A 23,406-nucleotide genomic window follows, 5' to 3' on the forward strand; every position below is an offset into this window, starting at 1 on the left:
GAAAATCTTGCTACTAGAACTCAACACTGAAGTAACAAAAATTAAAATTTATTATTATTTTTTTTAATAAGGGGTGACCCTACTTCCCTGTTTTTCGTTTATTGCGGCCATGTCTGGTCTACGTCAAGTGCGATAATCGAGGGATTACTGTACCTGGAAATGACGTCAGAGCGGAATGGCACCGCCCACAAAGAGCTTCGACCCACGAGTGCAGGGGTGTTTAAACTTTTGTTTTAATCTCCCAGTCTGCAAGAGCCATCTTGAAATTTATTTGTCGAATAGACTGATTGGAATCAGATCAAAATGAGATACAGTTTTTGAAATGTATTTTCAGTATGAACTCATTGGCTACAATTGATGATTATTTCATTGCTGCCAGTCTTCCAGTCCAATGGGATTGGTCATTTGTCTCCATCAATAACGGTTACACTGGATTTCTCAATCTTTACAATAGAAATGGATAGGATTTCCATAATTGTCAAAAATAGGGAATGAGTTAACAGTAGCGAATAATCCAAAATATAAAGATATTTTTAAATCCATATTTTCACTCATGAAAAGCATCTTTTTACTCATGAAAAACATCTTTTTCTACATTAGTTTCAACGTAATTTCAGGTTTTGACCCTCCTCAGCTCATTTAAATGTGCTATTTAAGCGACAAGGTCAATCTAGTGTTCAACCCGAGACGTAAAACGTTGGCTGGATTTAAGCTTCTTGCGTGGGCCATTTTCAATGATATTTTCTCAACAATTGCTGCGGGCCAATCAAAACAGGGCTGTAGTGGACCACATTGAGTTGATGCCATTAAAAAAAAATGATTATGACATTTGACATTGAGCCAAAAGCCTGTCACCACCCAGAAGCTGAGCCCAAGCGTATTGGGTTACTTGCGTGACATGTGACTACGGCGTGAGGCGCTTACATTTCTGGCCACTTCAAGTTATGCACACAGCCAAATGGGCTCTTTAGTTTCACACCTGTGATTTACAACCTTCCGTGGCCCAGACCAGGTTCTGGAAAATGGGGGACAGTAAGCTGGAGAACCCAGAATAACCGCCACAGCGCATTTCTCAGCCTCAAAACTAAACCGAAATTCAGAAACATTCTGGTTTTGTGTTTTTGAATGTAAACGGCCTGCTGGAAAATGCGGGTGAAAGATCTGTGTCGCTAATTAATCGAGTCAGTCCGCAATTGTGCGCTCAGTGGCTTGAATATTATGTATTTATTTATTTTTTGGGGGATAACAAAGTCACCATGGCAATGTGGAGGAGGCCTCGTATCCCACAATGCAGAGGAAAAAGCTATTTTTAGTACAAAGAGTAAACACAGCAGGGGCTGCTCTTATAAACAGCGACTCAGCTTTTTTATTTGATTATTAATTTTGAGAAATGAAATCATCCAAGATGTATTTAACAGCTATTTTTTCCTATTAGGATTTGTACTCATTATTTTAAATCACAACTGATCTCTAAAAGAAAAAAAAACAGTAGTATTGAGGAAAACAAAAGAGAAAATGTAGCACAGAAACTAGTAAACAATAATTTAAAATAATAATTACTGTTTTAAATCTTTGTGAGGATGTAAATATTAGTCTGTCGTTATTTTTAATGACCAGAAATCATTTATTCATCCATCCAATTACTCCCCCGCTTATCCTCACAAGGCTGTGGGGGTGCCGGAGCCGATCCCAGCCAACTTTGGGTAGCCAATCGCAGGGCACAAGGAGACAAACAACCAATCATTCATCGCCAAGGACAATTTAGCATACAGTTAGCCTAGCATGAATATTCTAGAATGTGGGAGTAGTAGTACCCGAACATCAACTCCACACAGGAAGGTTGTAACCCACCGGGGGGATTGAACCACCGATCTTAGAAATGCGAGCCGTCGCACCAACCACTTATCCACCGTGCCACCTTAAACCAATATACCGTCAATGTTATACATATCCTTGCGAATCTATTTTTAGGTATGAAAGAGAAAGCAAATCGTGAAAAAAATGTTTTCTTGGTTGCGGATCATTTCTTTTATTAAAGTGCGCGTGAGAATTCTATTTTAATTTTGCTCACAAGCTTTTCCTATTAATAAAAGCGTCTTGTACGTCGACTTAAAAACGGTTCTTTTTATAGTCTCTCCTTGGTTGTTTGTGTACTCATCCGTCGCCCTTGCAGGTGCTATTTTTACCTTGACCTAAGTGAATTATTCAAATAGCAAGCTAGCATCGCAGACAGCGTTCCCCCGCTAAGTCGCTTAGAAGGCGGCGCTCTTTCCAGGAGACATTTACTGATTACACCCAAATGGCTTTCAATTTGGGTGGTGGCGGTGCGCCGATCAAAACATTCATTAGCGCTGATGCATCGGGCTTCAGACGGCAAAATCCCCGGCCGTTAGTCCCGCCGCTCGTCAAGGTCGTCGGAGGGCAGAGGAAGGCCTATTGTCTCATCCCAGGAATTTGGGGCTATTTTTAAAGCGTCGCAACGGGCCTACGTCCTCAAACCGGGATTTCCATACGTCTCGATTTTGGAGGTTAACGTGACGAAACGTTTTCGGTTCCGAAATAGCTCGACGGCGTCGCCTCCGGGTGTCCCGTATGCAAATGGTTGTGCGTCGGTTTGGGATTTACAAACGGGCAGCGTCCCCGAGGGTTGGACGGAGAGTAGCGGGTTTTGTTTTGAACCGAAATTTCTATATTTGGCTCGTTGGCAAAAATGCTGATACAAAAAACCTTGATGGGAAATTCTTTATTCCAAGATACAAAACCAATCCAAGTTACAAAACGCCAAAGGAAATCAAACATCAACCCGCATCCTGAATCCAGTATTTTTTTTCCCATTGGCTAGCTCCTAAAACCTCGGTGGCTTCCTATTGGCTTGAAGAAATACGTTTCTACATACCAAAAATCCAAGATACAAAACGTCAAACGAAATCAAACATCAACCCGAGCGTATATACGCATCCTGAATACTGTATTTTTATTTTTTTCCCATTGGCTCACTCCTAAAACCTCGGTGGCCTCCTATTGGCTAGAGAAAATACCCTTCTACATCCCAAAAATCCAAGTCACGAAACCACAAATGGACTCAAACATCAACCTGAGCATCCTGAATCCTGTATTTTTATTTTTTTATCGTGGCAGAGTCGGTTTCCCATTGGCTCGCTTCTAAAACCTTGGTGGCCTCCTATTGGCTAGCAGAAATACGCTTCTCCATCCCAAAAATCCAAGTTACGAAACCACAAACGAAATCAAACATCAACCCGGGCATCCTGAATCCGGTATTTTATTTTTTTTGTCTTAGCAGTGTTGGTTTCCCATTGGCTAGCTTCTAAAACCTCGGCGGCCTCCTATTGGCTAGTAGAAATACACTTCTACATCCCAAAAATCCAAGTTACAAAACCACTTCTGGAACAAACTATTTTCTTAAGTCCAAGTACCAGTGTATAAACCGCAAACGTGAGCTTTTTATAGAATACCCCTGCATTTCCCGAGCTTTAAACCCATTTATTTCCAGCCTAAGACGACACACGGGCGTTTGTCCACAGACGCCGGCGTCCGATTCCGGGCGTTCCATGACTGTCGCCATGTCCCTTCTTTGGTCCTTTCTTTCAGCGCGTCTATTTCCTTGCCATCGCCACGCGTTAACCCCCCCAGGCGGTGCCAGGGCTCAAAAGGGGTAACAAGACCCCCGTTGGGCCGCAGTCTATTTTCCGCGAGACACCGGCAGCAATCCCATGTGATTGTGCGGTGTGAAGTGACACTCACACCCGGATTTTGTCTTGTCTTACCGCGGTTTCCTGTTGGAAACACTGACGCGGAATGAAACTATGCAATCATTCTGTCATGTTTTTTTAATTGGAGGGCTTCTGTTGCGCTATTTTCGCTCTTTAAATACAGTTTTTAGGGGGTGATCGGCACACCCGCAAAATCAGATGAATGGACTTGCAAAAATATGCCCGGTCATAATTGATTGGACCACTTGAGTTAATATTTGAAAATATATGTTTCGATCTTTATTTTGCAGTTCTGATTCTCTAAAAATGATCGGGCTTGATTTCCGATCACATCTTCGGAAGACAACCAAACTGCGACCATTCAGTCGGCTGATGAACAGACCAATGACCGGATGTTTCATTTATTTTGTCCTTGGATGGCGTCCCAGCAGTGGCGGTCCATGAATTTTCTAGTGACGCGTTCAGCTATCGGAATCAATCCAACCCCCAAAAAATATTTTATGGCTATAAAACCTCTACTGCAGCTACAGCTGCGGCACATAAAAAAAATCATCAATAATAACCTCATACAATTTTAATATTATTTAGGAATATAGCCATATTTTACTCACCAAAAATCCTTTTTAACTGTACACACTATCATCCTCCTTTCTTTCTTCCTTCTTTTCTATCGCCATCGAAGCTAATGCTGAAAGTTGAGCCTGTCCTGTCGTATTTCTGGCATATTCCGTCTTGAAAATGGCTTTAAATCAACACAACAATATATTTGCTTGTGCAGCTCGCTCTAAATAGAGTTTGCGAGCTCTGGCTAGTCCTCTATCACTAGCCAATCATAGTTGGTGAAAGCGATGACGTATCCCTACGCCTGCAAGAAGGCATTGGTGTCACCAAATCGAATTCTGATTGGTTGAAGCAACAGTCTTATTGATGCTTGTTTCATGCAGAAGAGCCCGCAGAACTGATTGTGAAGGCCTTGAGGCAGATTTCTGACCCTGGCAACAAATAATGACTGAAATGTGATTGGTTAAATGCTTCAATATGAAAACACATCTGGAAGCAGTGCAACCAGGGGGAAAGTAAGCTAACAGACAATTTGGAATTATTTCATAAGTATTCATGGACAAAATATAATTAACATCGGTCTGTGATTCAGATATTTCTTAGGCCAGCAGAGACGGCACACCACTGCGTCCCAGTCCATTTGTGCAAATGCGTTCTTCCCCCTCGTTAAGCCCCTAACGTCATTTGACGGCGAATAATTCCCAAATTGAAGCTTTCCATCGACAAATGCGGCGCTTCTTTATGATGTCAAGTCAAGCTGACTGACCAGTCGAGCCCGCCTTGCCTTCGCCCGGGTTATCGAGAACGCTTTGGGTCATATGACTGGAGATGAGCGGTTAGTCAGAATTAGGCCAGAGCCAGCCCAAGGGCGGGCGGGGGACGCCGTCACGGCGACCACTCCAAAATGGTGTCTTCATTGTGCGCCATCTGTGTGTGTTTGCGCGCTATTTATACAACGGCATGGCGGCGGAAACGCATTGGTTCGGGGCACGGGACCCCGTCGTTGAAAACGTAAGCGCGTCGATGGAATCGTCTTTTCGGGAAGGCGCTGGAATGAACGCCGGCGCGAAATCTGATGGCGCCTCACAATGAATTTGCCTGGCGACCAAATCAAAGTGTTTATTTTTAACATTACAGCCGCCAGCGGTCCTAATTTTCTTGGACATGGGCGCGGCTTTTTCGTCATCTTTTAAAGAGCAGAACAGTCCTCGGGACAGGGCGAATTAGAAGGCGGATCATCTCGGAGCAATACGTCCCCTCGGCTCGTTCGTCCGATTTCACGGATGACAAAAAATGGCGAAGTCGAGCTCATTCGTCCAACTGTCAATCTTAAAACCGGCCTTACTCCAGTAAATCAATGCCACCTTAATTGTTGAGTTTATCTATTTACATCGGTTAAGTTACACTTTAACGTGAAAAATGAACAAATAGTTAAGTTTTACGTCATATCGTCAGGTGTAAATTAAAGTAGTACCTCGCCACTTCACGGATCGCCTCGGGAGTTCGCCAAATAGATATAAAAAGTTTATAGTGTACGAACAATTACTTACATTGGGGGAAAAAATCACAAATTGAGTTTATTTCGCTGGCCACTAGAGGGAAATGTCTAAGTTCGGGAGTTCAAATAATATTAAATAGACACTATAAAAAAAACTGTCCCTACATGGCGGCTAATTGCGGCAGTCTTGGAACCCATTCACTGCGATAAATGAGGTATTACTGTAGTTTTTAGATTAGATTATATAACTTTATTCACCCCGTATTCGAGAAATTTCATTGTCACAGTAGCAAGAGGGTGAGAATACACACAGGAAAATAAATTTTAGACAAATAAATAGGTAATAAATAAGATAATAAAATAAATAAATAAATATATATATAAATGAATAAATAAATAAATAATAATAATAAATTATACATAATATATAATAATATATAAATATATAATATATAAATAAATGAATGAATAAATAAATAATAATAATAAATAATAATGATAAATTATAAATAATATATAAATAAAAAAAATACAACAATAAAATCAAAATATTATGATTCAGGTTAGAGTTACTGTTCTTAATATTAAAAACAAACTATTTGTAAATGGAGCATTTCTCAAGAATTGATTTCAATACAAAAAAAATGATTTGTCATTTACTGCTTACATTGTTGTACCGGTCTAAAAATGTCATTAGCAAATTGGCATCAGTATTGGATCATATCGGCAAAACATATCGTAAATCAAATCAGAGCAGATTGAAAGTCCCCCAAAAATCCTGTGAGTTAAAAAGAAATGGAGTTTTCAAAAGTTGTCATAATAGAAGAGATTTTCAGCAAATGATTAAAAAAATATGCGATAATGTTTTTTCCATTTCCCATAGCATTAATGCATATTCATGTTATATGTACGGACTGTGTGTGTGTGTGTTTGTGTGTGTGTTTCCTGACAAGTCAATGACTGTAAATGCACATCCAAGTGATGAATGGGATACTTAATGCCCAGGATTAATTTTTTTTATGCCCACTTGCTAATGCCTAATTATCATCGGGCAAACACCAGGATGGATATTACGACGGGGCCAACACACCGCCGCTTATTTATCAACATCTGCCATTTGCGAGAGAGAAACCCGGTTAGCAGCTGTCCTTCTTGACGGCCCAGGACGACGCGGGAGATTCTGCTGAGTGGAACATCTGTCATATCGGGGAATATCCCCCCCACTCAAATTTTTTTTTCTCTTTAAAAATGCCTCGCAAGATTTTTTACGAGCCACCGACAACGACGGGCTCATTTCCTTCTTTTTGCGTGGCGCTTGTACGTAATTGAGCAATTCTTCCAGCGCTCTAATTGCTGCCTTGCCCCAATTAATCATTCCGTGCATTGCCCACTTGAATAAATATTGCAAATCTGCGAATATGGGAATTCATTTAGCCGGCAACGAAAATACTCGTACGTCTAAGCAAACCTAGCGTATTTTCTAGATCGCTTGTGTCAAAGTGGCGGCCCGGGGGCCAAATCTGGCCCGCCACATCATTTTGTGCGGCCCGGGAAAGTCAATCATGAGTGCCGACTTTCTGTTTTAGGATCAAATTCAAATGAAGAGTATAGATGTCCATTACATTTCCTGATTTTCCCCCTTTTAAACCAATAATTGTCATTTTTTAATCTTTTTTTTTCAGTTTTTAGTTCAAAAATAATTTGGTGAAATCTAAAAATATATTTAAAATAAAGCTAAAATAAACATTGTTTTAGATCTATAAAAAACGGAATAATCAGGGCTTTTAATCCAGTTCTTTTAATCCATTTATAAAAAAGAAAATCTAAATATTATATCTAAAATGGTCCGGCCCACGTGAAATCAAGTTGACGTTAAAGCGGCCCGCAAACCAACCTGAGTCTGACACCTTTGTTCTATATTATAAATACAGTCGTACCTCTACTTACAAAATGAATTGGCTCCAATACTTTTTTCATAACTTGAAAAATTTGTAAGTAGAGGTGTCCTTTATATATAAATTCTCTAATTCGTTCCACAGTCCTCACACAACGACCTACTAAACCCTTTTAACTTGGTCAAAGTGTCCCAATTTAGCATGAAAGAAGTGAGGAAACACACAAAAATAACAGAAAATTATAAGGAAATAATTTATTAATGTCTTAAAATAAATAAAGCATATGAAAATGTGCCCTGCGCACCTGAAATATCTCCCTCCGCGGCCGTTATAGATGTAATACCCATTTTTGTTCACCAAATGGCGGCAAGGGCCCGTTCTACCAGGGCGAAAGCGGTCCACTTTGTAGTACATTTTAGACTTTTACGTGTGCCCTGTGTGTGTGCGTGAAAATATGTACCACGTTGGATTTGTAGTTTTTAATTGCTCAATAAGGGGAATTCAAAATAAAATAACAGATAAGGAAAGGCATTTGCTTTTGGGGGATTTCGTAACTTGGATATTTTTCGTATCTCGAGTCACTCATTTGCATATTAAAAAAATTCGTAACCTGAAACTTTCGTACCGAGAGGCATTCGTAAGTAGAGGTATGATTGTACATTTCCATTCCTTTATTAACAGCACACAAACACAACCATATCATATATTTTTTATTATATTATCACGTTGTTTCTCCCCTATATTACCCGACCCGTGAAGGTGTCTCCATAGGAGATGAAAAAACACACTTTCTCAAGTATCGAGATAACGTGTTTGTCCTTTTTCTGTTTTGCAGCCCGATAGAATCCTGCCAGAACTTCTACGACGACTTCACGTTACAGATCGACATGGCCTTCAATGTCTTCTTCCTCCTTTATTTCGGTCTGCGGGTAAGCTTTTGCCATCCACCTCGGTCAACATCACGCCGCTCGCTCTCTTCCGCTGTCGTCGCCTTCTGCCCAAAGCGTGGAAACACATTTGGCGCGGCTGTAATATCAAATACCTCCACGATAAGCTGGTTGCTACTTCATTTAGCATCTCTGCTTATCCTTTGAGCCATGAAAAAATACACGCTTCAAGGCTCCGGTGACGTGATCCCGCCGGGTCTTTGTGGATTTTCCCCACGCCGCTACAGTCGTAGGACGTTACCCGCAAATATCCCGCAATTGTATCTAATTGAATACTTTTATTGTCGTTTAAAGCGTCACCGTAAAGTGCTGTCGTGAATACTTAGTCATAAAAAAGATTTACCGTATTTTCTCGCATATATGCCGCATTTGTCGCCCAAAAAAATGATGATTGAATGGAGGGTACGGCTTATATGCGCATAAATTAAACTTGACATGCACAAAACTGCAAGGTGACAAAGAACAAACGCCATAACGCAAGGGTGTCACCGAGTTTGACACCCTTGCGTTATGGCGTTGGTTCGCGGGCCACATTAACGTCAACTCGATTTCACGTGGGCCGGACCTTTTTAGATATAATATTTAGATTTTTTTAAATAAATGGATTAAAAGAACTGGATTAAAAGCCCTGAATATTCAGTTTTTTATAGATCTAAAACAATGTTTATTTTAGCTTTATTTACATATTTTTAGATTTTACAAAATGATTTTTGAACTAAAAACACAGAAAAAATGGATTAAAAAATGACAATTATTGATTTAAAAAGGGGCAAATCTGGAAATATAATCTACATCTATACTCTTCATTTGAATTTGATCCTAAAACAGGAAGTCGGCACTCATGATTTACTTTCCCGGGCCACACAAAATGATGCGGCGGGCCAGATTTGGCCCCCGGGCCGCCACTTTGACACCTGCCATAACGTAAGACAATGCAGCCGATACGGTCATTTATTCCAAAAGATAAACAGATAAAACGCAAATTTCACACACACTTCCTGGTTGTACTGCTCACATGACTTCCTTTTTGAATTTGTCCACGTGCAGGCAACACCCTTTCGATTGATAAAATATCTCCGAAATACCAGTTGTGATGATTTTTCTTCAGATTTTCCCTTCAAAGTAACACATTTGCACTCCCTATTAAAACCATGAATATGGAGGTGAACATTTTTAATCACGGGGCGTCTTATACGAGAAAAATCGTTAAATTCAACGATTTTAAGGCCATTTTAAGGATGCAACTTATACGCGGAGGCGGCTAATACGCGAGAAAATACGGTAAATAGAATTAAAATTAAGTGAGATATAAGTGACGAAGGACGTGATGGTGTTTTGGTGCAAGATCATAATTTGCAGTGCTGAGACTGAAATAAAACTACAAAAGTACTTTTACGTAAGATTTATTTCAAAGACAAAAAGCCGACTCGCTTCTTAAATATTGCAGTGTCAAATTTGCTATCATTGCTATGTCTACACGCACAACCACCGTAGCACCATCTTGCTCATTTAAAGTCATGCCAAATAAGTCTTCTGGCGAGTCTGATGTCCTAACGAACGACTAAACGACCTCCTAAATGAGCTCCTTATGATCCCTACCGCCAATCGACGCCGTTTTTGCGAGCATAGGTGTTTCTGTTTCGCCATTGGAGCTTACCCGTTTCTTCTCGCAGTTCATCGCGGCCAACGACAAGCTGTGGTTCTGGCTGGAGGTCAACTCCGTGGTGGACTTCTTCACTGTGCCTCCTGTCTTCGTCTCCGTCTACCTGAACAGGAGCTGGCTGGGTGAGTCGTCACGACACACAACAAAGTGGCAAGAAATCTCGGGTATTTCAAGAGACGCGGGTGTGCAGCAATGGTTCTAATGGGGAGGAAAAACTGTACCGGCAGTCCTCGAGTTATGACCGATCGTATCCGCAATTTCACCGTTAAAGACGAAATCAACCCTGCAAAACGTAAAACCCCTTAAAATGAAATGACGTTTATTATTATGGGCCAGATACGATAGACAGGGCGCCTTATAATCCAGTGTGTTGTATATATGGAAATAAAAATAATTCATTGAGGGTGCGCCTTATAATGTGGTGCGCCTTATAGTTGTGAAAATACGGTACCCTAAAATGACAAAGAAGTGCTGCAAAATGAAAATAAAGTACATAATTACATAAAGTGGTCCTTCCCACATGATCATCTTGTTGACATGAAGCCAACCGATTTTGACACACCTGTTTTCAATGGTGTCCACCAATCGTATCTCCTAATTGGTGTGTAATTATGAAGCTCAGGTGGTGAGCGATAGTTACTTATTTATTTCATCTCTGCCGGGTTTAATGAATCCCAGCGGGAGTTCAAGTCGTGTCATGAATTCGAGATGGTCACGTAAATCACCACGCAAGGTGGCGTGGCCCCTCCCCCTTAGAAAATCACCGCAACGGGCCCTCGACGAGGGTGATGAAAGACGTTGAAACGGCGCTCTGACTCCTGACCGACATTGGCCGCCTCAAAAATTACCTGTGACTCTTTACATCCTTTTTCAAAACCTGCACTGCATTGCGGTACTTGTACAAAATGGCCGCCAAGATGAGTCAAAATTCGGGTGCGGGAATTCTGCGGAAACTATTTGTTCCTCGTACGTCGACTTGGACATCTCATGTGACCGTGGCCAGGAGAATGTAACAAAACACCTGCTGGCATGCCAGTCAAGTGCGTGTTTACGGGCGCACACGTTTTTGGCTTCGTAAACCATGGCAAAGTATTTCTTATGAAATTATCAGTATGTATATCCGCCGGCGCGCGGGCGAAGAGCTTCGGGAATATTAATGAGGCCTTCCGAACCCCGCTTGATATTCAAGCTTTGGTGGCTTTGAAAGGAGTCGTGAATAATGTACAGGTCATATTGTGTAATGTGTGGCTTTTATAATCCTAATTTGCTTGTTGAATAATCGCCATTAATCATATTCGGACGGTGGAAGCGACAAAGTCGAGTGCCAAAACACACCCATGTCACGTTAAAATGATTATACGGCATTAAATAGGTATTCAGATTTACAATTCTGTATGTCCAAGTAACTGAACAGGTACAGAATAAACAAACAGCCAATCACTCGTAGCAATTTAGCCTACAATTAGCCTAGCGTGCATGTTTTGGTGATGTGGGAGGAAACCGGAATACCCGGAGAAAACCCACGCAGGCAACATATCAACTCCAAGTAGGAGGGTGGGAACCCACCAGGGCAAAGTGGCGGCCCGGGGGCCAAATCTGGCCCGCCGCATCATTTTGTGTGGCCCGGCAAAGTCAATGATGAGTGCCGACTTTCTGTTTTAGGATCAAATTAAAATGAAGAGTATAGATGTATATTACATTTCCTGATTTCCCCCCTTTTAAATCAATAATTGTCATTTTTAATCCCCTTTTAAATCAATAATTGTCATTTTTTAATCCCCTTTTAAATCAATAATTGTGATTTTTAATCCCCTTTTAAATCAATAATTGTCATTTTTTAATCTTTTTTTTCTGTGTTTTTAGTTCAAAAATCATTTTGTACAATCTAAAAATATATTTAAAAAAAGCAAAACTAAAGATTGTTTTAGATCTATAAAAACTGAATATTTAGGGCTTTTAATCCAGTTCTTTTAATCCATTTATGAAAAAAAAATCTAAATATTATGTCTAAAATGGTCCGGCCCACGTGAAATCGAGTTGACGTTAAAGCGGCCCGCGAACCAACCGAGTCTGACACCCTTTCACCAGGGATTCAATCCTCAATCTCACAACTGTGAGACGGCCATGCCAACCACTCTACCACCATGCCGCCTAGTCAACATTAATAATAATAATAGTAATCGTACATTTATATACTTTTGTTTATTGAATGACTACCAGGAAAAAAAATTGGTCTCCTGTTGTGCATTTTTTCCAATAGACCCCCGTTAAGTGTAGCTCATGCTAACATTAGCACATTTTGGCGCCACATTCCCCAGGTTGTCCTCTTTGTACCGTCCCTGCAAGGTGGCGTGTCAGGGAGAGATGCGCTGCAAATGTACGGGTCAGGTAAAAAAAATAAAAAAATAATAATGCACTTGAACCGATTTAACCGATGTCGCTCCCTCGAGAGCGGCGAGATTAGCGGAGGCTAACTCTCCACGGCGAGTGCGCTTTTAATTCTCCGTCATGTTGGTTTCTGTAAATGGAAGCGATGAATTCATAATGCTCTTATTGAGGTGTGTTGGGCAGAGCAGTAAAGGGAAGAAGAAGCGGACTCCCATAAAGTAATTCACTACTGCCTCCCAGTGGCCAATAATATAAGTACGTGGAATTGAATGAGTTACTAAGAAACAAAATAGCCCAAAATATCAATGTACTACTCTTCATTTTTCTACATTAGTTCCAACATATCCGGTTTTGAGCCCTCAGTTAATTCAAGTCACTTTCTCCATTTGGTGTCAATTTAGTTCCATTTAAGCTTCATGTGCGGGCCATAATTATATTTTCATCATTGTAAGGTGTTATGGAAACTTATAGTTTTATTAGTGAGTACTAGATACCGCCTCCTTTATGTCTGGTGCCATAGAAATATTTTATAAAATAGTTGAAATAGTCATCATAGTATACACGTGTATTTTTATACAGGGTTTTAAAAAAGTGACTTTTGTATTCTACTTACATGACCAATTTTAACCATAATTAGTTTAATAATTAAGTCTGTACATGCTGTAAAACGCACATTTAAAACAATTTGAATGGAACATAATCTTAAAGTTAACGGAAAGCCCCCAAAACAGTGTTTCTTTTCGTTTTATTTTGAAAATCGTCATTACATCATTTCTCAGACACCCGTAATTCCAATCCAGTCCTTTTTTGGTGGACACGGTGCATTTTTTTGCCCGCTTAAAAGAAGTTCCCGGCGGTATTTACACATCAGCCACCTTAAATACTATCATGGATGATAAAAAAAACAGGGAGATTACGCCATGCTTTCAATATGAATGACACGGAGTGTGTTTTGAGCATGACATCATCCCCTAATCCCAGCCGGGTCCGCATAATCCCAGATGAAGCAGAGCAGAGCGCTGATTGATAAAAGGACCCCGGTGCACCGGGCCGTGCCAGAACGCGCAAAGCCTCGATGAAGCCTCCGGAAAAGCCTTTATTTCCCGTTTTTTTTCTTCTTCTCAATGAGCATCTGGCCATCTGACATGTGCATGTGTGTGTGTGTTTAAACGGCGTGTGTACAAAAGGCTTTGGCAAAGAGATTTTGCTCATACGGGCGCACGTGTTTCCTCAGGCGCCGGAAGTTCATTGAGATTTTTTGTCCACATTTTTGCACGCTCCAAAACACGTGGGAAGGAAGACCGCTCTTTCTTCATAAATACTCGTAGAAATATTCCTGTTTTATGCGGGTTTGTTTATTATAAATCTGTAATGAGAGGCAATACTAACTAAAATGGAGCAAAACCTTTGATTGGGATTGGTAAATTATCTTTTTTGACAGTTATCAACGTCAAATCAATTGGCGTCCACATCTGTGGACATCACATTATTATCAAAGAGAAAATAAAAATGAAATGCCTTGCAAAAGTTTAGGTCTTAGGAGGTTAATTAATTTAATGGTGGCTCCGGAGTGTCTTAAATTGGCTTTTTTATGTTAAAATAATTGTAAAAGAGACAATAACAGACAAAATAGGCGTTTGGTAATATAATAATAATAATAATATATATGAACAGTTTTATGGATAACTGTAACCTAAAAAATACAACATTAAAAAAACAGAAGTGGCCGGCTCAGCCAAATGACAAAAAAAGTGCGATTTATAGTCCGCACAATATGCCACACATTGTATAATTATTAATAATAATGACATAACCTGATGATATTCCACTTAGTAAATGGTAACCCATAATAGTAAACACCATCTGTGTAATGTTTTAAGGGTATTTGAATGGAAACTGGGGCAGCAACACATATTGTTCTTAATCCTCCGTATAGAATGACAAAAAAGACCCCAGAGGATTTATTTTTTATTTTTTAATATTTCATTCCTGTAATATACTGCCACTCAGTGGTCATGTCACCAAATGATGCAAACTAGAAATTTCAGACACTTTCCCAAAGTGCCTAAACGCATCTATCGTGAGATATGGATCGAAAAATGACCAATTTTTGAATGTAAATTTTACCATATCTATGATTATATCATGAGTCAATATAACTACCATATTTTCTAGACTAGAACTTGCACTTTATTGATAGTTTGGGTGGACCCGAAACTTCCACTCAAGTGAGACTTATTTTATTGTAAATGTTATTAACAGCCTGTTATGTTATTTTTGGCAATATTATGTTAACATATGCCTTTTTAGTCTGTTGTTCCCTATTTTAATATTGTTGCTTTAACATATGTTTGTTCTGGTTTTGTCTAATTCAAAATGGACCACCCAAAAATGCAATTTATACTCCAGTGCAACTTATAAATATACAGTAATCCCTCGAATATGGCGGTTAATGTAGACCAAACATGTCCGCGCCAATTGAAAAATCACAAAGTAGGGTCACCCCTATTAACCCTAGTCCTAGTAGCAAAAGTTCCTCCCGCTTACGATTTTCAGCGTGCATTTTCACATTTCTTTGAACATAAAAAAACTAACTTAAATAATTAATAGCAATTTTTTTTTTGCGATATTCGAGCGAAGACTGTCTATTTTTTCCACTTTAAAATATGTATTCTTTGGCTAGTGTGACATATAGTAGTCCAAAAAACATGGTGCCTATTTGAGTATACTTACAAAATAATTTGTATTGGTGCAAAATGTGTTCCTTGATAAACCTCTTGTCATTAATGGTGCAAAATATGCTTTTCCACGTTTTACACAGACACACACACGCACACACACACATACACACACAGACACACACACACAGACACACAGACACACACACACACACACACACACACACAATGTTGAATTTATCACATGACTCCTCGTGTTATGGAAATGGCAAGAAGATAAGTGTTGCGTCATCCATAATCTTCCGTGAGCTTTTCATTGGTCCAGAATCCAGATGAAGAAAAATGAATTCCCCTTAAGATGACATCATCAGTCATTGTTGCGTTCGTTGTTAATGGGAAAAGCCCCTTCTTGTCCGTTTTTTTTTGAACATGTCTTTTCCTTTGTTTGTGTGTCGCAGGTTTAAGATTCCTAAGAGCGCTGAGATTGATCCAGTTCTCGGAAATCTTGCAGTTTTTGAATATCTTAAAAACAAGGTAACGTTCTCCTCGCAATCCCACCACATGATCAAAGACACGTCACATGACCCCCGATTTCCCGCAGTCATTTAAATAATATTATTCCATAACACTGTCGTTCGAGTCTCTTACGATAAAAGACAAGTTAATTATTAGCCTCTGATGAAGGCTTTCATAGTGATTCATTTTTCTGCTGTCATTATGCCTAATAACGATCATTTTTTATGATTTAATTCTCATTTGGTGTGCACAACATGCAAATAAATGTAATTCATTTTCAGTGTGATCGAAGTGAGTGGATCAATTTGGGTTTCACGTGGAAATTAGTTCACTGTAAATAAAATGATAGGTTTATTAAAGAAATATATATGTTTATATTTGTGTTAATTGTACTTCAGTTTGGTGTTGAGTGTTTAGTAAACGTTCATGTTTACTAAATGTCAATGCCAAAGTTTGAGGGATTGTTCAAATATTGGAATTATTATAAGTAGAAATACTCTATTTGATATATTTTTTGGAAGAAATGATTGATAAATCGATTTCATTTTTGTTGTAGATTTGAGATGGTTAAGGTTTTAATGAGTTTTCTCCTCAGCAATTCCATCAAGTTGGTGAACCTGTGTTCCATCTTCATAAGCACGTGGCTCACGGCTGCCGGATTCATACATTTGGTAAGAAAAAATGCCATATGACGAATAAAACGACTTTTTTTTTACAGATTAGAATTTTTAAAAATCCCCTTGAATGTATTCACTGCTACTCACGAGAATAGACATCCAATCCTTTTAAAGAGGATGCCAAATAACCTCTAAAATAAACATTACAATTGTTTGACTAAAGACTATAAGACAACTTGACATAAAAAAAAATCATAAAAACGTTTTTATTGAATATATTGCATGAATTTGCCCAGAAATGATGAAAACCAAACTCTCCTTTCCTTTTTATTTTGGTCTAATATGCCATTAAATCTTCATTTCATACACGGTATCGGCTATATCAGGGGTAGGGAACCTATGGCTCGGGAGCCACATGTGGCTCTTTCCATGGGGGCATATGGCTCTCCACTAACCTGTGAGGTAAAATATGGAAATCATTGGTGAGAGAACTGAGTCCCGAACGTCACTGGTGTGTCGACACTACCTGTACCCCTACTTTAATCATAATTTTGTGTTTTATTACTCTTCTACATGCATGACATCATTGATACTGATTTATTAGCCACATCATAACAATGTTGTCAAAAGAATTCAGAGACTTTTTGTACGTTAAAAGTGATGAAATCACATAAAATATAAAAAATCCCACTTTCATATATTTTTACTTTTCAATCCCAAGAATGGCTCTCAAGAAATAACATTAAAAAAATATGAATTGTTTATGGCTCTCTCTGTCAAAAAGGTTCCCGACCCCTGGGCTATATTAACGTCATATTTATTTGATATTTCATGACTGCTATGCTATATTCAGGGGACTGGAAGACAAGAAAAGAAAAGAATTGTACTATTTGCCCAATATGTGTCATGAAAAGCCGTCCACTAGATGGCAGCATAAGATCAGTATATCCCCAATAAAGAGGACATTTCCACACGATTAAGGAATTGTCGACCAATGGTGTCCCTCCCTGTCTTTTTTGCTCCCAGGTGGAAAACTCAGGGGATCCTTGGGAAGACTTCCAGAACTCCCAGATACTCTCGTACTGGGAATGCGTCTATTTATTGATGGTGACCATGTCCACGGTGGGCTACGGGGACGTCTATGCAAAAACCACCTTGGGGCGCCTCTTCATGGTCTTCTTCATCCTTGGCGGTTTGGTAAAATGGGATTTCAATTCTTTTCCCCGCCCCCTTTTATCCCCCCGCCCCCAAATTCTTACCTTAAAAACCTGAAACCTGTCTGCCCCCCCCATAAACCCGCTACTTAGACTTATTCCATGACAACCATGCTAAGATAACCATACTTTGATAGCTAGCACCCCGTTAACGGGAAACCTTTGTCTTTTGTCCCTAACCTCCTCTTTATCCTCTTGTCTCTTGTGTAGCGTGATTACTCCGTGCTCCCTTGGCCCCGCCCCCTCGCCGTATCTCATGTTTGGCTAATGATATTGCTAATATTCACAGTCGCGGTTTCAGGACCTCCCTCTTGTGTCCCTTCCCATAATTCCAACAAACACAGGGGCAAGGGAGATGAGGCTTAGGCCAACCTGACTGTTACCACGGCGACAGTCCAATGCATAAATAAAACATAGGGTCCAGTCAGAGGTTAATTTATTCCAGTTCCGGGCGCAAACGATTTACGTTATTCAAGTTAAAGTCCAGTTATTGATAGAACCATTTCAAATAGTCTTGAAAAATAAAAGATAAACAGATCTATAACAATTGGAATTGTACATAGTCAAGTCAAAAAGCCTTTATTGTCATTATGCACAACTGCGTATAACTAAATTAGTGGTGTGTGTTTCTCTATAAAAGCATAAATAAGTAATTTAAAAGAGTCACGTCTGGGCAAGATAATATAAAAAAAATGAAAATGAAAATAATTGATGGTTTGCCTCTGCATAGTTGAAACTGAATTTGAGGACCCGATAAAGGACTCGGTGTAAAACCGAAATCCAGACACGTTGTCTTTATCTCGAGACGAGTCTGAACACAAAAGTGGGTCAGAGGATGAAGCAAACAACAGTGACTTGATTTCTTCTATAATAATTTGTTAACATTAAAAACTTAAATGTACAGGACCATTCTGAAGGTAAAAATGATATACTACGTTGACCATAAAATCAGTAAAGGAATTTTAAAAAAGCACTGCCATTGAAGTAAGCTGAATAACAACAAATTATTCCAAATTCATCATCCTTTAATTGACCATTGACCAATCACAAAAACAACAGTGACTTGTTCTTCTATAATAATTTGTTAACATTAAAAACTGAAATGTACAGGACCATTCTGAAGGTAGAAATGATACACTACATCGACCATAAAATCAGTAAAGGAATTTTAAAAAAGCACTGGCATTGAAGTAAGCTGAATAACAACAAATTATTCCAAATTCATCACCATTTTATTCCCATTGACCAATCACAAAAACAACTGTGACTTGTTTTCTTCTATAATAATTTGTTAACATTAAAAACTGAAATGTACAGGAACATTGTGAAGGTAGAAATGATATACATCTACCATAAAATCAACAAAGGAATAAAAAAGCACTGGAATTGAACTAACCTGAATAACAACAAATGATTCCAAATTCATCCTCCTTTTATTGACCTTTGACCAAAAACAACATTGACTTGTTTTCTTCTGTATACAACAAAGATACATTTTCTCCCCAAGTATGCCATATAGCGAATTTCAGTCCACTCAAATCAATATCTTAAACACCCGAGTTGTTAAATATCAATATCAGTTCAAATATACCGCCACCAATTTAAGCTGCGTGAACGTGATAGCTCGAGCATTATTTTTCTTTTGACCTCTGACCTCAAACATCTATTTCCGCCATGACTTCATTCTCCGACGCCATTTTTTTTAGGGAAACTAGCGTAGCTACGGCAAAAGGCATTCCGCTCATTCTCCCAGCACCGCCAAATGAGCGTCAATGTGTTTTGCCGCCGCGGGACATCGGGAAGGCCTACTCGAATCGCCCTGCCCACTCATCTGTGTTTGTTGGACGAAACATGGCACATAGGTTTTAAGGAACATTCAGTCCCGGACCAAAAACACAAAAAAAACCCAAAATCCGCCGCGATCCAATTACCCAAATTTCGGCCCCCCGCTTTTCTGGAGTTCCACTCAAGTGGTATTTCTCTGGGTGGGTTCTCACCCGCTTTTTAGTCTCTTTTTTAGCCTCTTCTTGTGTCTTCTATCCTCTCCTTAGGCCATGTTTGCCAGCTACGTCCCTGAAATCATAGAGTTAATAGGAAACCGCAAGAAATATGGCGGTACCTATAGTGCGGTTAATGGGAGAAAGTAAGTATTCCAGACGGTTCTGCTGTTTTTTTTCTGTTTTTTTTTTTTCTTCTTCTCTGTGTGCGGTGGAACCCTCTCTGCATGCCTTTTGTTCTATTTTTTTTTTCTGTTCCATGCATGTAGGCCATGTTTGCTCGCTACGTGCCAGAAATTGCTGCTCTCATCCTTAATCGGAAGAAATACGGAGGGAGTTATAACTCGACACGAGGCCGAAAGTAAGTTGGAACGCAGACAAGGTGTGCTTGTGTGACTCCCAGGGAGAAACCCCCCCTTTTTGTTTTTTAACGTTAAAGTCACGGGGAAGGGGGGGAGGTTTTTTTCTCACCCGTTAGTTCCCCGAAAACGTCACACGGCGTGACTGGAGACCTCGGCCACGGCGCCCCGCTTGACGGCTTCACGCTCTTGCCTTCTGCCATCTTCTCTTTTTTTTCTTGCTTTCTCAGTTTGAGCTCAGCGGAGGGCCGCGCTGGAAAAAAATTCCAGATAAAATGTGATATTTAACCAGAAAATCCAGAAAGAGAGAGAAAACTTGCATACTTAAAATGAGTCCTAGTCATTAATTACTGTCAATTGCACACTTAGCTTCTGTAAATAAAATTATAATGTAATAACTGTATGTGTGTATATATATATATATATATATATATATATATATATATACATGTGTATATGTATGTATGTGTATATATATATATATATATACATGTATGTATATATATATATGTATGTATATATATATATGTATGTATATATATATATGTATGTATATATATATATATATATACATGTATGTATATATATATATGTATGTATATATACATATATATATATGTATGTATGTATATATATATATATATATATATATATATATATATATATATATATATATATATATATATATATACATACATGTATATATATATGTATATATATATGTATGTATATATATATATGTATCTATGTATGTATATATATATATATATATATACAGTGGTACCTCGTCATACGACCGTTCGTCATACGGAATGCTCGTCTTACGGGGGAAATTTCGATCGAATAATTCGCCCGTGATGCGGTCAAAGTTTCGTGATGCGACCAAACCAGGTTGCCATGGCATTTTTTTTGGCATATCTTTCGTGTATAACAATATTTACGAGCACCGGATGAGCTATTCAGACCAGGAAACGCACAACGCGCATGCGCGGTGAAAAGAGGGCTTTCTGGGTAATGAAGTATACTCGTGCTCGCAAAAGTATCCCCGGTAGCAACTCTATCATAGGCGCCGTTCGATGGGACGCGAACACAGATGCTACAAGCTAAAAGGAGCCGCTAGCCAGCGCCCCTGTAGCTCCCATGAGAAATCCGACTCGGATCGCTGCCGCCTGTGCGACGAGGAAACAGAGTCGTCTGAACACTTATGGCTCCGCTGTCCGGCCTTAATGACCGAACGCTACCATCGCGGCTTGGGCAACTCCCTGGATGAACTTATCCGTGTTCCAGTGGCAGCCCTAGCTCTGCTGAGGGTAATCCTCAGGCGCCTGAGGTGAAAAAGAAGAAGAAGAAGAAGAAGAAGAAGATGAGCAGCGGGGCGATCGCTGATAAGACTGCTTGCTGCTCGTTGGCAAGTGGTCGTGCGTTCTCCGATTGTGAGGACATTTGTGTGCATCATTTTCGGAATATTTTGAAGGGAATAGTACGACAGCAAACAGCCCATCGATAGCGAACGTGAGGGTGGAGTGTTTGTTCTGTTTACGAGTGCGTTCTGTGGAGGAAAAAAAAAAACGAAGCCCCTCTCCCCTCGGCGAAATCCGGCCAATTTTAGTTAGATTAAACACTTTATTTCTATTAAACCACTCGTTATTTATTACTTTGTCAATATATGGCGAATTATAAGAAATAAAACATTTTTTTTCAATCCAATATCCTGTTTCTGGTGTTTTTTTCAGAGAGTTGGAACGAATTAAATTGTTTCCCATTCATTTCAATGGGAAACTTTACCTCGAGTTACGAGTAACTTGTCATACGAGCTCAGTCCCGGAACGGATTAAGCTCGTATCTCGAGGTACCACTGTATTTAAATTTTCAAGCTATAATCCCACCAAAAACCACATTTTAAAAACCATTGCTAAATTGCTTGTAGATGACGTAATGCAGGAAAATGACCCGTAAAATACTCTCTCTAGGCCTTAAGGCCTTTTTTTGTTATCTGTATTCTCTCTCTTTCGCTGATTTATTTATTTATTGGCGTTGAACATTTTTGGCATTTTTCCTCCTTCCCAAAATAATCTCCTAATCTTGTAATCTTGATCATTTCCTTTTGAGTGCGGCCCTTCGACTACTCAAGTCATTGATGTGCTGTGCTTTTCTTTCTCGTTCCTTCCGTGTAACCTTACGATTTACTCTTAATCGGGTCGCTTCTTTTATCAAGTGTTTTGTCTGTAGCTTGTGTTCTATTTCTGCTCTCCGTACTGTCTTTGATTCATCATAATACATACTTCCCAGGTTAATAAGAATTAATGAATAAAAATGAATATCATCCGTGTCACCTCAACTAACAGAAGAAGTCATCTTTTCAACATTCAGAAATATTCGCGCCTTCCCCTCCAGACCTGCAGGGGGCAGTAAAACATAACAGACACAATTGAATTTTGCAGACAAAATAGGCACCTGTTAATGCAAAATATCAACAGTTTTTTTTCTGTATAACTATAGGTTAAAAAAATCACAACATAAACTTGTTAGTGAAAAAAAACGACATAAGTCGCATGCCCGGTAAAACAACGGGAAAAAAAGTATGACTTATAGTGTGGAAAATATGGTAAATATTACAGATATACAAGGATTAATTACATAAATTTGTTCCTATTCACACCAGGAAAGTCTGTAGTTGGCTTTCTTGTTTGGTTGCAGTTCCAGGATTTGACAACAAACCTACTCGCGTCCAAACATTCTTCTGTCTCTCTGTTTCGAAACCGGAATTAGCCGGTTTGACTTCCCAGCAGGCCAAAATTTGCCCCCGGCTTAGTTTAGTCTGGACCGAACAGGAAAGCCGTGAAGACTCCTTTAAATTGTATTAATTCAGAATAGAGACTCTGGAAAAAGTCGTAAATTTGGCTAATGGAGACATGCGAGAGATTCTGCAATAAACCGGATGAAGATCTGGATCTTATTTTTCAATGTCCAAATCATCTTCTGTTAGTTGAGGTGACGATTGAAGTTTGGCGGCCATCGGTGATCCTTCTCATTCCATCTCGCTTGCATGCTCTTCCGTACGTGATTGGTCAGGCTGCATTATTTCTGGCATGACCCGTACGTGGCTTTCCGTGGCTTCCGTGGCTTTCCGTGGCTTCTTCACGCCGCCTTTCCGTTGTCTCGACGCCGCTCTGGCCCTGATCTTCAGTCCGCTCCCGCAACCTTGAATGCCGGTTCGCCACGTTCCCTTTCGGAGGCTCTCGAATGCATTTGGCTTGCTTTTTTGGGTTTGTTTTTGTTTGTTTGTTTGCTTTTCTCCTCGCTTGCCGGGTTCCTCTGTTTGTCCTCGTCTCCGTTGCTCCT

General features: G+C 39.5%; 1 protein-coding gene across 27 annotated transcripts in view; it reads left to right on the forward strand.

Moving 5' to 3' along the window:
• The window catches only part of kcnma1a (potassium large conductance calcium-activated channel, subfamily M, alpha member 1a), a 140,058-nt gene that overhangs the window by 57,762 nt on the left and 58,890 nt on the right, over positions 1-23,406 (forward strand). For 22 of the 27 annotated variants that reach the window (XM_077613534.1, XM_077613535.1, XM_077613520.1 and 19 more), the window contains exons 4-9: positions 8,521-8,614; positions 10,306-10,417; positions 15,820-15,895; positions 16,473-16,548; positions 17,521-17,691; positions 19,760-19,851. In XM_077613534.1, coding sequence (XP_077469660.1) covers positions 8,521-8,614; positions 10,306-10,417; positions 15,820-15,895; positions 16,473-16,548; positions 17,521-17,691; positions 19,760-19,851 — 621 coding nt within the window. Of the gene's footprint in view, positions 1-8,520; positions 8,615-10,305; positions 10,418-15,819; positions 15,896-16,472; positions 16,549-17,520; positions 17,692-19,759; positions 19,852-19,974; positions 20,067-23,406 lie in introns of all 27 variants that reach the window. The other 5 variants (XM_077613513.1, XM_077613515.1, XM_077613527.1 and 2 more) reach the window with 1 other exon arrangement.

Source organism: Stigmatopora argus, chromosome 11, assembly GCF_051989625.1.
Source record: "Stigmatopora argus isolate UIUO_Sarg chromosome 11, RoL_Sarg_1.0, whole genome shotgun sequence".
NCBI classification, from domain to species: Eukaryota; Metazoa; Chordata; class Actinopteri; order Syngnathiformes; family Syngnathidae; genus Stigmatopora; species Stigmatopora argus.